The sequence below is a fragment of the Austrofundulus limnaeus genome, unplaced genomic scaffold, assembly GCF_001266775.1.
Source record: "Austrofundulus limnaeus strain Quisiro unplaced genomic scaffold, Austrofundulus_limnaeus-1.0 Scaffold0, whole genome shotgun sequence".
NCBI lineage: Eukaryota > Metazoa > Chordata > Actinopteri > Cyprinodontiformes > Rivulidae > Austrofundulus > Austrofundulus limnaeus.
Window position 1 is genome coordinate 672969 of NW_013952402.1, and position 15946 is coordinate 688914.

A 15946-nucleotide genomic window follows, 5' to 3' on the forward strand; every position below is an offset into this window, starting at 1 on the left:
ACCCTGATACAGGAGGCCGGGTTCCCTCCAGGGGCTGAGAGCTGTCATGCAGGAAGCAGTTATTGTTAGCTTTTTGTGTCTGTGTTGAGATGGGCACAGTCTGTGGGACTGAGACCAACRCTGAAAATGGCGCATTTTTAACAGCCCGAGTGGTACTACTGAAATCATGGAAGCCATCATTCCCAGTAACTGTAGTACGGTTTTGAAGCTCAGTTTGCGTCCCAGTTGAAACTGAGCTAAGCAGCGGTGAAACGCGGCTCTGTTTTCTGAGAGGCGAGCCCTGCTTGACAAGGCGCAGATTTCTAGTCCGAGGAACGAAAACTGCTGACTTGGTGTTAATAGACTTTTCTGAGTGTTTACTAAAAACCCTAAAGCCTGAATGTGTGACAGAACCTGAGACAGCTGATCTAATGTTTGCTCCTTGGAGCTTGCGATCAGAGCCCAGTCGTCTAAATATGCTAACAGACGGACCTCCACTTTCCCTGAGGGGAGTCAACGCAGCTTCTACGCACTTTTGAAAAGGTGCGAGGAGCTAGCGATAGACCGAACGGTAGCACCAGATACTCGTAGGCTACACCCTCGAAGGCAAACCTGAGATATTTTCTGTGCTCCGGGTGAATCGCTATGTGAAAATAGGCGTCTGTTAGATCGATGTTCGCAAACTAATCGCCCAGGCTGATAGAGTGAATTAGCTGTTTGAGCGTTAACATTTTGAACCTGTATGTTTGAAGGTACCGGTTTAACACTCTCATAGGCCGCAGGCTGCCCCCTTTCTTCGGAACAAGAAAATAATGGCTGTACAGACTTTTTTGTGTTTATGCAGATGGAACCACTCGAATAGCTCTCTTTGTTAGCAATGTGCAAATTTCCTCTCTTAAAATGGCGACTGCCTCGTTTGTCACCACTGTGTTTACAATGGCCCGAAAGCGAGGCGGCCTGATGCGGAACTGCAGCCTGTAACCCATAGCTACAGTTCTTTGTACCCATGGAGAGGGTGCACATGCGCCCCAGAGAGGGAGTCGCGTTGCTAAGTGACTGACTTGCCTTACTGTTGGAGATGTGTTGCTGCTGCCCTCCACTGGATGGGGAAGGGACAATATTATTGACTGTCGCCCGCAGCTTATTGTGTTCGTTTGTGCACAAAGATAATTCTTTAATGACACATTGAAAACATTTGCAGAACTRTTTATTAAAGTTTTGCATTTTAAAACACAATTTGCACCCAAGGAGGGGGCTACATGTTTTTTTGTTTATTTTTCGGGACACTAACAGAGGAGACCCGATGCCTCTTGGGGCCGGTTTCTGAAACACAAACATTTAAATGTCTTTTCAACTGCAGCTGAACATTGTCTCTCTGTTTTTGAAGTCCCTGTGAAGACAGTCCTGCTGTTAGGAGGACTTTGACTTCTTTTTCCGAGCCGTTGAACTGTCCTGCTGACTCGGCGGAGTGGGGCCTTTGCTCCATGCCGATTGACGGGGAGGCTGCGGCTTGCTGGAAGGTTCGGCGGGCTGGGCCTTTGATGTCCCGGGCGTCGCCACCTTCTTGAACGGAGGAGGATGAGACACAGACCTGGATGTGCTCGGGGCCTTGGGCCTCGCGTCGCGTCTGGGGATGATGCAGCGAAGTGCCTCAGCTCGCTTCTTCCTCTGTTCAAATTTGGTTTGGATGACGTCAAGCGCTTGACCAAACAGTCCTGTAGGCGTTWTYGGTKCATCCAAGTRGGCCGCTCTGTCCTTGTCGGGAACGTCTGAGAGTGTTAGCCACAGGTGCCTCTGCGCCACCACAGTAAGAAGCCATTCCTTTCCCCAGAGCCAGCGCTGCACAGCGGGACACACGCAGGATGTGGTCTGACGCCAGTCTGTTCTCGTTCAGCAGGGGTAAAAGGGGRTTTTCCTGYGGCATCTGAGCTGCCAGTTCAGCCAAGGCCATGGCCTGGTAGGCCTGGTAGGCCTGAAGCATGGTGACGGAGCTCAGCGCACGGGCGGTGTTACCTTGGGCTTTGTAGATTTTCTCCAGCCGTGCCGAAGAGAATCTGCAGGGCTTGGAAAGGAGCAGGGTGGGCCCGCTCACACCCTGGTTGTGAGACGGAGCTAAATAAGCGGCTAAAGAAGGCTCCATTGGAGGGATGCACACCAGGCCTGCTTGGTCTGCCCCTTCCACGTCCAAGTACTGACCCTGTCCGGGTACGAAGGCGCGGATGGACAGCGGTTTGCTCCAGGAAGACGTCAGCTCTGACACAAAGTCCGGAAAYATAGGCAGACGGTGCTTCACATCAGCCGGTTCAGACGGGAGATAAAAACTCTGCGAACCTCGATGGCTTTTGAGCAGGTGGGGGTTCGGGCCACTGTACCTCCAGTTTAGCAGCAGCTCGGCGGCACAGGGACAAGAAGGACGAATCCTGGTCCACCCTCTCGGTTTAGATCCAGTAGAAACTGGGTCTCGCCCCCCTCGATGTCGGGTGAGGCCGCCTCGTGCTCCATCTGGTCTGCCCAGCTAGCAGCAGGGGCTTCGACCGGACTTCGTCTTCGTCGGACTGAGCCGTCTGGCTGGATTCGGAGAGCAGCGGGTCTTGTCATAAAACAGCAGTTTCCCCTAGCATTTTCACCATTTTTACTCTCCTCTCCAGTGTCGGACGTGAAAGTCCAGCACAGGCCCGGCAGGATTCGGGCTCCACAAGCGCCCGTCGAGTGTGAATGATTCCTAGGCAGGCTGGGCAGGCCTCATGCTGGTCCTTCTCATGAAGCTTAAAGCCGTACCCCTGAGGACAGGGGCGAACAGAAGACTTCGGCTTCTTCGAAGGTGGTTTTGTGCTCATCGTGAACAACAAAACAGATTTTCAGCAGAAAATAAAGGTCACTTAAGTAGCGTCGAGCGGCAGACACACGAACCAGCAGGTAACGCGGTTAGCACCAGTAAAGCTAGCCTAAGAACCTTTGAAGCTGAGCTAACTAGCAGCAGCTATGTGAGCTCAGGTTTAGAGGTGACAATCGCGAGGTGAAGGGCGATAGAACTGAGTAATGACGCTGGTGACTCCTAACTTATAGTGTGAAGGCGGAGCCTGTCACCCGACATTCAACGTCACCACATCACCGGTCTAGAGACGTGATTAGAGGTGGCTTCAGCCAGGCGCGCGTGTCCCATATACAWCTGTGTTTTGTACTGAGTGAAATGACTGAAAAGGAACTACACAAAGGGATTTTTTTACACATAAATATGGAGATGATTAATTTATAATCTGAGTATTTTAATGTTTTTGTCTTCAATTGCTTATGGCTTTGTGAATTTACAGAAAGCAAAAGAGGGTACTAAGAGAGGAACTGTGGTACTGTAAGAGGAAGTCAGGTGTGGCGAAGAATTCTGAGAGGTTAATGCAGGACATGGACAGTGGGACAGTGGTGAGATGTGTAGTGGGTGTGACAGATGTGTTCAGTATTTGCAGAAGCGTTGAACAGGTTAACAGATGTGGTCAGGCTGGAGTCCMCATGGACTATGATGTTTAGACGACATTGTGATCTGCAGTGAGAGTAGAGAGCAGGTGGAAGAGAGCCTGGGGAGGTGGAAGTAAGCACTGGAAAAAAGAGAAATGAAAGTCAGTAGAAGCAGGAGGAAGCAACAGATGCACGAGAGCAGTGAAAAGAGCAAGCAGGGTGTAATGGATGGAGATGAGGGTCAGGGCTGATTGTGATTTTTAAAAGTTATTGCTTCACAAAAAACCTCAAGCTAAATTAATCTTTTAGAGGGAAAATAAACAACAAATCTCTTTTTTTAACTAGCTGTTGTGTCCTACTTATAAATATTGGTATTTTTTTATTGCTGTAATAATATTGGACACTACGAATGTGATAGTTGAGAGTTAACGGGAATTCTGTATTTTGTTTTAAAACAGTTTGGTTTTATTTTGTTTGCAGTCGGCTCACATCATGTCACTAAGGAACTGGAAAGAGGTAAATATCATTGTCGGTCACTTTAAGTCACATCAATGGCAGTCAGAACTCTGCAATAACTTCAAGGGAAATTTTTTTTAAGAAAGAATAAAAGTGATGGAAACCAGAATCAAACAAATCTAAAGATGAGGAGGTCCAGGTTTAAATCTCTTCTATAAATGAGAAGTTGTCTGTCTGATCTTCATGTTGAAATCCACTAATGTATTTTTTAAAGGTGGATTTTAACAATATATTGTAGAATAGAAAGTGCTGAATGGATGAATGTGGAAATAGTTGAATTAGATTAATACTGGAAACTAAATAAAATTAAAAGTTAATTAACATTTTTTTTCCTGTGTCCAGCGCATTGACTGTTTGCTGAAACTGGAGGATTTTGTCGAGGCTCTCAGTTTGGCCTGGTTGTTTCATGAAGGAAGTGCTAAGGCCGTGGTTGGTGGGTAAAATGTGCATCCCACATCAGCAGCCTGAAATCAGTCTCATGATGCATGCTAGCAAAGTGAGAGGGAAGGGAATTKTAATGTTATATCAAGCGTTTCCCTCACATCTTGAAAAAGGAAACTTTTCTGATCAGCTAATAACATTACTTTTATTTGTGTTTGTTCGAGGTCTTCATGGAGATTCACAGAAAAGGAAAGCTGTTATCAGTGACAAGGTTAAAGGAGTTTTGTTTTGCTTTTTTAATGGATGCATCCACTTTGTTAGACATTTCTGTAGGTTCGAACTTGAAGAAAACTTTGTGTTCACAGATGGTCGAGATTCTTCTCCAGTTTGCAGAGTGCGCTTTGAAAAAATGTCCAGAACACGGCAAGATCCAAGTGATGGAGCAGCATTTCCAGGTAATTTTAATGTGCTGTGAGAAACTCATCTTTAAAATGTTAGGTAAGCAACTATTAGTTGCACTAATGCAGTAAGGAAAAAAATGATTTAGGGAGGAAATTCTTCACTCTGTCAGACCTCATCTTTCTCACAAGCGTGTGTTCATATTTATACTGAATATTGAGATTACCAGATACAAGCTGGAATCAAAGTTTTACGCAAAAAGATGTGAATATTTGTTCTCAAGTACCCACATTGGATAACTAATTCTAWCTATTGAGATGATTAATTGCAGATTGCGGATTGTGAGAATTTGCATCAACATGAGTAAAACTGTAGAGAAGACCATTCTCAGTGTGTTGAGTAAACAGTCTTTGCACCGTGTTTAAACAGCAGGCCCTGTGCTGCATGTCCTCATTTAAAGACTGCTCCTGCTTCCCTTTTGAGGAAACATGTTGTCTCAGTACTCAGTTGAAACAAAATAGACTGACAGCCACCGGTAATGGTCAGAGACAGTCGTGGGAAAAAGGAAGTGCATCCTCTTTCATGTCTTTAATGATTTAAATATTCGGACATAATAAAAATGACCTGGGGTCTCATTTATAAAGGATTGCGTGGAAACCATACTAAAAGTGAACRTACCGCCAAAAGGYGGAAATGGCGTACGCCAAAAAAAAATCAGATTTATAAAACCGTGCGTACGCACGTTTCTGCGCATCTTTCATTTATAAATCACAGCCGCACGTCAGAGTTTGCGCACGAGGTCCCGCCTCAGGTTCTACCCTCTACACGCCCACACTCAACCATAAACAGTCAATGCAAAGTACCTCATGAATGTTAAGGTGTATTTAAATCAGTCAGCTGATCAATATCTACAAAAATGATTGGTTCGGACACGCTCCATCGTGCGTCTGGAGGATGACAGGTGCTGACTGACAGCTGCTCACGTGAACAGATTATCTGTAATTGACACAGATTTTCCCTCAATTTGCTTTAGAGTAATCTAACAATTTTTATAAAAAACAAATCTCAGCTTCAAATTAATTGTCCCTCAGAGCCTGCAGGACGATAAAAACAATAAAAATTAAATTATATAAGTCAGATAAAATTAGAATTAGAATTAAGTCCACTGCTCTTCTCCTCATCCTCTCCCCCTCATGCCTGCTCTGTTATTCGCGGCAGACACCCCCGCCCCGCGCGCGCACACACACACGCACGCACCCCCCATCCCTCGCGCGCATGGTTACAAATACGGACTTTAAATGACTTTAAACGTGAAGTTTTATAACATTCACACTGGCGAGGTGGATGCACCCTGCGCGTGTATCCAAAGCGTGACTTTTGCTGTCCTGCTGTTCTTGTCGGGGAGGGGTCTGTGGGTCAGGGTCGTCTGAGGAGGATGCAGATGAAGGGAGTTGCACACGGGAACTTTTATTTAAGATTTAAGTCTTTTTTTATTTGAAAGGTCCTCATGGCTCAGCAGCAGAAGCATAAATAATACTGATAAGAAAACTGATGTTAAAGTTGGAAAAAAAATCCAAGTCTGATTCTGAAGGTAAATTAAATATCTGACAGTGATCATTACACAGTGTGGCTCTAATTCCTCACTTCACCATCTGTGTCGCAGTTTCCCGTCTCCAAAATGAGCGTACACATGGGTCAGAGCTGGCGTGAGGCACCGCACATTTTCACGTCAAGTTTGGATTTTATAAATCACAACCTTGGTGTAAAAAGTGGCGTACACAAGTTTCTGGGCTCATATTGTGCGTACGCCAGTTTTATAAATCCGACCCCTGATCTTACCAGGTTCTAAAATTATTATTATCCAACAACAAGTGTACAAAAACCTGCAACAAGTTCCACAGTGTCATTATTTGTGGGTGGCTGTGGCTGAGTGGGTTGGGGGGGGGGGGTCCTCTAACCAGAGAGTTGGCGGTTCGATTCCCCACTAGTCATTCATATGTCGAAGTGTCTCTGGGCAATACACTGAACCCCAACTGCCTCAGTTGAAGCACTGATTAGTCTCTATAGATCGATTTGAACATGATAATAATTGCCGTGTGAATGGGTAAATGAGGACACAGATTGCAGTGTGAAGCGTTTTGTGTATCCTGGTTAGATAGAAAGGCACTATGTATGTACTGTCCGTTTACCATTATTTATTGAACACAATTGAATCCACAGTGGAAAAGCTATGTGTGAAAAGTCCATCTTTGATGCTTCCAGAGGATTTTGAAGGAAATACAGCAGCCATGGCCCATAACTGGGGCTGAAGACGCTGAGGCAGTTTAAAGGCTCCACGGCAGGGTGGAAGAGATCCACCCTGATTTCCTTAAGACTCTGGATTTCGTGTCTTTATTGACTTTTGCAACATTACGTGGACGTCAGTGGCAGTGCCACTGGATTGGCAGACTGGGGTGGTGGTTCCCCTCTTCAAAAAGGGTAACTGTAGGGTTTGTTCCAATTATAGGGGCATCACTCTCCTTAGCCTCCTCGGTGGAGGAGAGTCCAATCGTTGGTCGAACCTCAGATTCAGGAGGAAGAACGCGGGTTCCATCCTGGCTGTGGAACACTGGACCAACTCTTTACCCTCACTAGGGTCCTCGAGGGGTCATGGGAGTTTGTCCATCCAGTCTACATGTGTTTTGTGGACTTGGAGAAGGCATTCAACCATGTTCCTCGAGGTAAACTGTGGGGGGATTGTGGGTCCGTTGTTACGGGACATTCAGTCCTTATACAAGCGGTGAAAGAGTTTGGTTCGCATTGCTGGCAGTAAGTTGGGCCCCTTCAAGGTGGGAGTTGGACTCAGCCAGGGCTGCCTGTTGTCATCGATTCTGTTCCTAACTTTTATGGATAGAATTTCTCAGGGCAGCCGTGATCTTCAGCTCAACGGAGCGATTTACAGCCGAGTGCGAAGCGGCTGGGATGAGGATCCGCAGTCCATGGTCCTCAGTCTGAAAAGAGTGGATTGCTCTCTCTGGGTTGGGGGTAGCCAGGTGTAGGAAGAATTACTTAATCTGAATAACTAATAATTAATCTGAGAAAGATTAAAGATCATTTCTAAACATTTTGGAGACCTTTGTTCTAGTCTTTGTAGAAACAAAGTGATAAAAAAGGCCAAAATTTCTCCATGTGAGAGGTGTGTGTTACCTTGGTAATAACTAATTTTTTTTATCATGACCCTCTGATGCATAAAACCCTAAAGTTGAAAAAGTGTGCACTTTCTTTTTCTTACTACTGTATCTGTCTTTTTTCATTCATAAACATGTGTAAAATGTTTTAGGTAAAACTGTCTGGCAAGAAATGATAATTCCACCTACCTGATGTTGTCCACAATTTAATTTCTTTCCTAATTTTTGTGGTTTTCTCAGGAGGTGATTCCAGTATTGGTGGATTACTGCCTGCTGCTACAGAAGGCGTAAGTAGACTGTATTCAATCATACACCTAAAACACACAAACAAAAGTCAAAGAGCTCTTTGACATGGTGAGATGCTGACTGTCCATCACATCCTGTTGGACTGGTCTGGATGTGCACTTTGCAAGATAACAGACCCCATGTAGATGACTGATTTTCTGTTTGGATTCACTAGCAGATTTTAGCAGCTTTTCTCCTGTTTAAAAAGCCTGAAATGAACATTGTCTTTCAGTTTTTAGGACTGGAAATTTAATCCAACAATCTGACTAAAACACTGAAGTCCAGATTTTTTAAAAAGTGTTATTTACCTTCAAGATCCACCTTAAAGTTGTCTTTTAGATTGGAAAAAGTTCAAGATGTTGAAGGTAATTTGTGTTTTCTGGAACAGTGACCTGCTGTTCAACCAGCTCTATCCACGGCTGGTGGAGAACATGATTGCTAAGGGCGTTTTTCTGGAGTCTCTGGAGTCATACATTGTCGCCAACCGCCTCTGTCACCTGACCACACCCATAATGAAGGACCTCCTGGCCCATTACCATGACAGTGGGATGATGGACAGCTTAGAGAGATGCATTGTTCATTTAGATGTTACCAATCTGGATATGCAACAGGTGAATGCTTGTATTTGAGACCTGTGAATAAACCAACAACAGCGATGCAAAGAGTATCTATATACATGATAAAGAGATTTAATTAAACTTTTTCCCCTTTTTTGTCTATGAATTAATAGAAACATAAATCTTCTTTGGACCTTTTTTTGCTTATTGATTTAATGTAAAAAACCATTAGGATCAAGGCTAATTGCTCATATGATTGCAATTTTTTGATTTTTCTGATTATTTATGTCACTGAAAATTTCTTTGTATGTGTCAAGGTGGTTCAAGTATGTTGGAACAACCAGCTCTATGATGCAGTGATTTACATCTTCAACAGAGGCATGAATGATTACATTACACCAATGGAGGTAGGTTCTGTACCAGAAAGTTAATTCGTTTTGGTAAATTATCAAAATTATTCTAAGGAAAATGTGAGAAACCAGGAAGTATACAGTAATAGTCTACTTCATGTTTCAGAAACTCTTTTCAGTGATTGGTCCAAGAGTTAGAGAGGGGAGAAGCCTAACAGGTGAGTAGAATAAGATCCTTTTAATTTCTCTTTCTTGACAATCAAAAATATTTCAGAGGAAAGTAAAAATTTTAAATTTAACATTGTTTTTTTACATTTCTTTAGATGAGGATGTGGTGATGGGGAACAAACTTCTGGTTTATATAAGGTAAGGTAAATCAGACTAATATGGATTTACTGCTTACTCAATCACTTTATTTCAGAGTTGCTTTAGGTAACTATCTGTAAAATGGTTCATGTTTCACTTAGGAGTTCACATAGTGCAATAAATTGTGAGTGATGAGACATTTTTGTGCTAGATGTCTGTACAGGTTTTAATGGGTGTTTAAACTTTGGGGTGGGGGGGGGGGTAGTGATTTGTGTTGTGCTCTGATATGCCTGCATGTGTTTTCTTTTGGTTGTAGCTGCTGTCTTGCTGGAAGGGCATATCCACTGGGAGACATCCCTGAAGATCTAGTGGTTCAAGTCAAGCATCAGGTAATAAGGCTGGAGCTCAATTACACAGCCTTGTGGTACACCTGTGTTCAGTGTTTGTCAGGAGACCAATAACATCACTAATTTATCACAGTTGTGGCTCCAGTCATATAATTATAAAACAAGGTTTTCTATATAAAAGCTTCTTTCTTTGTTTGGATTAGGTGTTTGAGTTCCTGATTCGTCTCCATTCAGGCAACGCCTCACATGAAGACGTTTTCCCATTTATTCAAACGCTCCTTCATTTTGACACACGGGAATTTCTGAATGTACTCGCCATGGTGAGTTTTTTCATAATCTTGCTCTTGTTGTTTTATTAAACATTTGCCTCAGAGGCTTAAAGAATGTACGGTAATACTTTTCTTGCCTGTACCTTGTATGAATAYCTTTTTTTCCTTTTTATGATTTCACTCAATATCAAACATGTATGGCTCTACTGATTTTATTGTTATCTGTTTATCGTCTGTCAGCTAAGGCTTGAGTCTCACTTTATTGCAGACATTTGATGACTTCCAGAATGACAAGCAGGCTCTTGAATACCAGCAGAGAATAGTAGACATCTTACTCCAGGTAATTTCACAAAATGCTGTTTTTGAAACCGACTTTGTCAATATTACATAAATGTTATAGCAGCATATTAACTACTTGTGATCCGTAGTGAGAGTAGAACACAGGTGGAAAGAAATCTTTAGAGATGGAGGTTTCCTCTGGAAAGAAGAGGAATAGATAGTAGAGAAAAGACAACATCCATTCATGTGTGGAGACAGGTGTTACAGTGAAGCTTCAACATGTAGAGGTTGGATGAGTTTAAGTACCTGGGGTCAACCATCCAAATCAACAGGGATTTCGCAAGAGAGGTGAAGAGCAACTGGGGGCAAGAAGAGATGGTAGAGATATTGGACAAAGGATGTTGAACATGGAGCTGCCAGTGAGGAGGAAAGGAGGAAGACTATAGAGAAGGTTTGTGAGTGTAGTGAAAGAGAATATTCAGACAACTGGTGTGACAGAAGTGGATGCTGGGATAGGCTGAGATGGAGGCAGCTGTTCCACTTTGAAGGCTCCTACAGGGAACAGACAGATGTAAAATGTATTAAAAAGACATGGTTATAGTATTATCTGTTTCCTTTGTTTTTATTTATTTATTATTTTTATTATCTTTGTTATTATTTCTTTGGATAAAGATAATGGTGGATAACCCAGATTTCACTCCGTCCCAAGTGGGCGGTCTCTTCACCTTTCTGGCCCGCCAGTTGGCTAAGCCAAACAACACACTTTTTGTGAACAGGAATCTGTTTGATCAGGTACAGTGCTGCTAACATTATCAACTGTGTGATAATAAATCATCTGCCGTCATTTTTAATGTTGCACAAGACAGGCACAATTGTAAATGTATTTTCTCTTTGTGTATTTATTTATCTTTTTGCTTTAGTTTGGTGTTAAAATGACCTTTGCTTTGTCTCTTCAGGTGCTAGAGTTCCTATGTTGTCCAGATGATGATTCTCGGCACACTGAAAGGCAGCAGGTACAAATGCAGATAGAATTCTTCTTCTAGAAGCATGTATCACAGTTTAAAAATTATAAAGTAATGTTTATTTTCCTTGCCTTAATGGTTTTGTAGGTTTTACTGGAACTGCTGCAGGTCGGAGGTGTGGTCCAGTTTAATGAAGAAAGGCTCTTTACTTTAGCAGAGAAAGCCAACTAGTGAGTCATAAACTAAAGATAGCAATTTTTAACCTTCACCTCAGTCACATGTCAGCAGGATGAAGAGCAAAGGACCAAGCACACATCCCTGAGGGACCCCTGTGCTCCGTATGGTAGAGTGTGACATGATGACATGATGTTACTATCAGCCTAAACTGCCTGCTGTCTTTCTGACAGAAAGACAAAATCCAGTTCCAGTTACAACATGACTTCAACATAGGAAAGCTACATAAAAAATAAAGTCAGAAACAGGAGTCAATGCAAGTGAATTTAAAAAGAAACTTAAAAAAATAAACTTGAGTTTTTGAGCTAGCACTTAAGAGAACAAACAAACAACAAAATATATCATAGCATTCTATAAATCACAAACTACTGTTGTTATTTTACTGCATTGTATTGTCAGTCTTCACGTCTTTTGTTCTCGTCTCACTCTGCAGCTACCAAATCTGTGAATTTCTTTATGAAAAGAAACACATGTATGACCGGATCATCGACTGCTACTTAAGAGATTCCCTCCGAAAGGTATTGTGTTGTTTGTATTTACTAGAAAATTTGGTGAAAATATTCTAAAAGCAAATGTATATTTTTGGTATCATATTTTCCTATTTGAATAAAGCAAGTGGTAGCATTTTCTGTGTGTTTGTGTCAGTTGGAAATTTTCAGCTACATACACAATCTAATGTCCATGCCCGGCTATACCTGTGAGGAGAAACAACAAGTGAAAAACAAAGTACTTCAAAACATCCAGGTTGGTACATTGGCACACAGACCTGCAAACTGTTTTTGTTGCTTATTTTAGCTGTGTCATCATAAAAATAACAAACAGCATGAGTTCTTTAAGGGCTATCTTAGTATAAACAGAGCCAGATCTGTGTCCACGTTCTCATCTCACAGTTAAGCTCATTCTTGGTGCAGGTTGGATTCTGTCAGGACTGTCTTCTTTCTCCAGTCGTGTTTGTGGTGTTCATGGACACGATCTTTAGGAGTGGTTGTGGAAAGTACAGTGCCTGGTTTGCAAACCTCGGGGTCTCATCTTTGCTTTTTGTAGATAATGGTGTCTTAAAACAAATGTCCAAGTGTGAAGCAGCCAAGATTTAGGCCGTTTCGCTCAACCTGATAAGGTGGGAAGCTCTCTTTGGGTCAGGAGTGAGTCTTTCACTCAAGCTTAGGAGTTTTGTTCACGAGTGATGGCAGGATGAAGCAGGAGATTGACCAGTGGATCAGGACCTTGGGTCTATAATGGCGATGAAGCAGAGTCATCAGGCAAAGCTTTTGATTTACTGGTTTGTCTACATTTCAACCTTCAGCTGTGGTCATGAGGTCTGGATCATAACTGAAAAAATAAAATCCAGGATACAAGTGGCTGAAATGAGCTTCCTCTGTAAGACAGGTGGGCTAATCCTTCATAATATGGGGAGGAGCTCAATAGAGCTGCTGCTTCTCCTCATCAAAAGATGTCTGCTGATGTGGTTCAAGTGTCTGATTAGGATGACTACTCAGAGATTTTCCAGGAAAAAGTCTTCAGTGCGGATCCTGAAATCATTTAAGGGCTTCTATATCTTCTTCAGGACACTTTATRTAGAGCTGAAGAGCATCGCCGGGGAAAGAATATCTAGTTTTTTCTTCTGGAACTGTTTCTTCTGTTACCCAGTCCTAGATAAGCAGCAGAAAATGGATCGATGAATGGTTCTTAAAAAGTTGGACAGTAAGGAAATTTCTCAGACCAACTCTGCCTTTTCTCTGAGAAACATTGGGCCTCATGCAAGAACATGTTCGTATTCTTTTCCTAAATTTCTCTTACTTTTGTTCGTACAAAGGGTTCGTACGAACACGCCACGTCAGATTCAACAAACTCTTCTATCTTCAGGAAAAGGGTGTAAATGAGCTGCGTAAATTCCACCTGTTCATATCCAGCTCCTCGTGTACGTAAAAGGAGATTAGCATAATTACCACCCCAAAAACACCATATAAGGCTATGTTTCCTGCTTCAGATACAAGGAAGTGTCCATTCATGAAAATGACAGCGATAATTAAAAAGAAAAACTTTACGAGCTCAGAGATTGAAGTCCGTCTGTCAGAGATCCAGAAAAGAAAATCTGTCATTTTTAGCAGGTCAGCTGTGGAATAAAAAGAGCTGCTAAAAGTATAAACAACTGTGTWAAATCATTCTCATTTATTCAGTAGCCACACCGTCGCGCACCATACGTGCAAGTGGTCTCAGTTGCGGTTCTGAAATATTTTCAAATAGCATTTTAAAATGTTTTCAAAATATGTCTGGCACTTTGGAGAAAATCCAGGAGTCGCTGGAGGGATTATGCATCCCCTCTGGTCTGGGAACGTCTCGGAGTCCCCCAGGACGAGCTGGAAAGTGTCGCTGGGGAGAGGGAAGTCTGGGTCTCTCTGCTGCTGCCCTGCGACCCGATCCCGGCTAAGCCGGACGGACGGACAGTTTATATTGTTAGTCTAAATTATTACATTTAAAATTATAACTAATTCAAGCAGAATAGCCTATTGTCAACATAATTATGGAGTGTAATTTCTTTTCAACTCAAAATATCTTCAAACTAACGAAATATAAAGTTATTAGTGAAGAAAACCCGTCTGGATAACAGCAGACTGACTGCTCGTAAWATATATATATGACAGGTCTGGACCACTTGTGAATTTGTTCGTATCTGAAAAAAATCTTAGAATACGAAAACATTGGTGAATGCCACAAGTTCTCCTAAATCACTCGTAAGCACAACTTAATAACAAATCTGTGCGTACAAACGGTTCTTGCATGAGGCCCATTCATTTTCTGCATAAGAGTTCATCCTATTTTTAATGGTTCTATGAAACTTAGCGATCTAATACATTTTTTACAGTTTGATCTTGTCCATTTATGATTGTGTAAAATGTATTCCCAGGAGCTGGTGAGCCTCGACCCCAGCAAACAAGCCGACCTCGTGCTGTGGCACTTCGCAGACGAGCTGCAGCCAATAATCTCTGAGATCAAGGTGATGTTTTCAGATCACCTTTACCACTTTTAAACTGGACATGCATAGTATCTGTATTTATATGAGACATAGAAACAATATATTTTTAAAGTAGTAATTTAATTAGCATTAAAGCCAGTCCTTTTTAATGAGTGGAATAAGAACAGCGGTGCCATGTTTACTGTTGAACGTGTAATTTAAGAATTTATTATGTTTCTCCAGGATGACCGACTACTTTTCACATTCCTCAGCTGTCTTTTGGAGCCACGGTACGGTTTGCCTCCTGCTCTCTTCTATACAGTTCTTAATCGGGGGAGCTTCTGTCCTCCCTGCTCATGTATTATTTGCCCCTCTCATTCTTTTTTGACTTTCTTTTGCAGAGAAGGATCTCATTCAGGGTCCACCTTGGTTCAGTCTGAACTTCATGAACTTTTGCTCAACCTAATGTGCCAGTTTGCCCCCGAAAAACTCCTGAACTTCCTCCAGACCTCCCAACACTACAGACTTGAGGAAGCCATACAAGTATTAATTGTTTTATATTTGGGCCAAGAGTTTCAGGCTCATCGCTGCGTGATGTTGGGCCTCATGTTTCTATAGTTTTATAGTTCATTTTTTTGCCTTGTGCTTGTGATGTAAACATCTTAAACAGCTTTAATATGTAGTAAAGTGTGATCTTTTTATAATTTACTGTTTTTTAATCTTTAGATAACGAAGAAATACCACTGTAACGAGGCTACAGCCTACCTGCTGGAGAAGAAGGGAGACATTCATGGAGCATTTGCCGGCTTGCTCCAGGTACCTAAATGTCTTTACTGGGTTTATTAATAATTAATCTGTTTTCCAAACTGACACATAAATAACAAGGAGATACAGCTACAGTTATATTTATGATATATTTTGATATATTGTTTTAGCTGCTGGTGTTTTATGTAGCTTTTGTCACATTTTCTTATTCTCTTTGTGAAGACACTAAAGGAAAGTCTGTGTGCCATCACTGCTGAGAGTGGAGGAGGAGTGGATAGACAGAATGAAGAGGAGACAGACAGTGATGTGAAGCTGACAAGAGTAAATTATTCGCTGAATAACATCATTTCTTTATGTCATCGAAACTGTCAGAAATTTGACCAGGACCAGAGAAAGGTAAGGTTTTTTTTTTTTTTTTTTTTTTTTTGTGTGTGTGTGTGTGTGTGCATGTTTTTGTTACCTGGTTTGGATGATTTTTGACAATTTTCCTGGCACACACAGCCTGGTGAGGACCCACTGTTCCTTATCGGGACAAAAGCCTGGTTCCCATTGGGGGAAATACAGTTGGTGGGTCAGGGATTCAGGTTAGGACTGAGGTGTGAATGGAGTTTAGGTTAGGTTTAGGGTAAGGGGTTAGGCTATGGATATGATCAGTAAATGAATGGAAATCAAAGCAAAGTCCCAATGAGGATAGAAACGTGTGTGTGTGTGTGTGTGTGTGTGTGTGTGTGTGTGTGTGTGTGTGTG

General features: G+C 42.2%; 1 protein-coding gene across 1 annotated transcript in view; it reads left to right on the top strand.

The window, feature by feature from the left end:
* Window positions 1-15946, top strand: part of vps8 (VPS8 subunit of CORVET complex) — a gene marked incomplete in the record, with an annotated part of 39073 nt that overhangs the window by 14982 nt on the left and 8145 nt on the right. The window contains 22 exon segments of the mRNA XM_014001634.1: window positions 3910-3945; window positions 4288-4378; window positions 4551-4597; window positions 4692-4781; window positions 8133-8179; window positions 8566-8788; window positions 9052-9141; window positions 9251-9302; window positions 9408-9450; window positions 9707-9779; window positions 9941-10057; window positions 10275-10346; window positions 10958-11077; window positions 11242-11298; window positions 11395-11477; window positions 11915-11999; window positions 12127-12225; window positions 14387-14476; window positions 14678-14724; window positions 14836-14977; window positions 15161-15250; window positions 15422-15595. Of these exon segments, the coding sequence (XP_013857088.1) occupies window positions 3910-3945; window positions 4288-4378; window positions 4551-4597; window positions 4692-4781; window positions 8133-8179; window positions 8566-8788; window positions 9052-9141; window positions 9251-9302; window positions 9408-9450; window positions 9707-9779; window positions 9941-10057; window positions 10275-10346; window positions 10958-11077; window positions 11242-11298; window positions 11395-11477; window positions 11915-11999; window positions 12127-12225; window positions 14387-14476; window positions 14678-14724; window positions 14836-14977; window positions 15161-15250; window positions 15422-15595 (1968 nt within the window).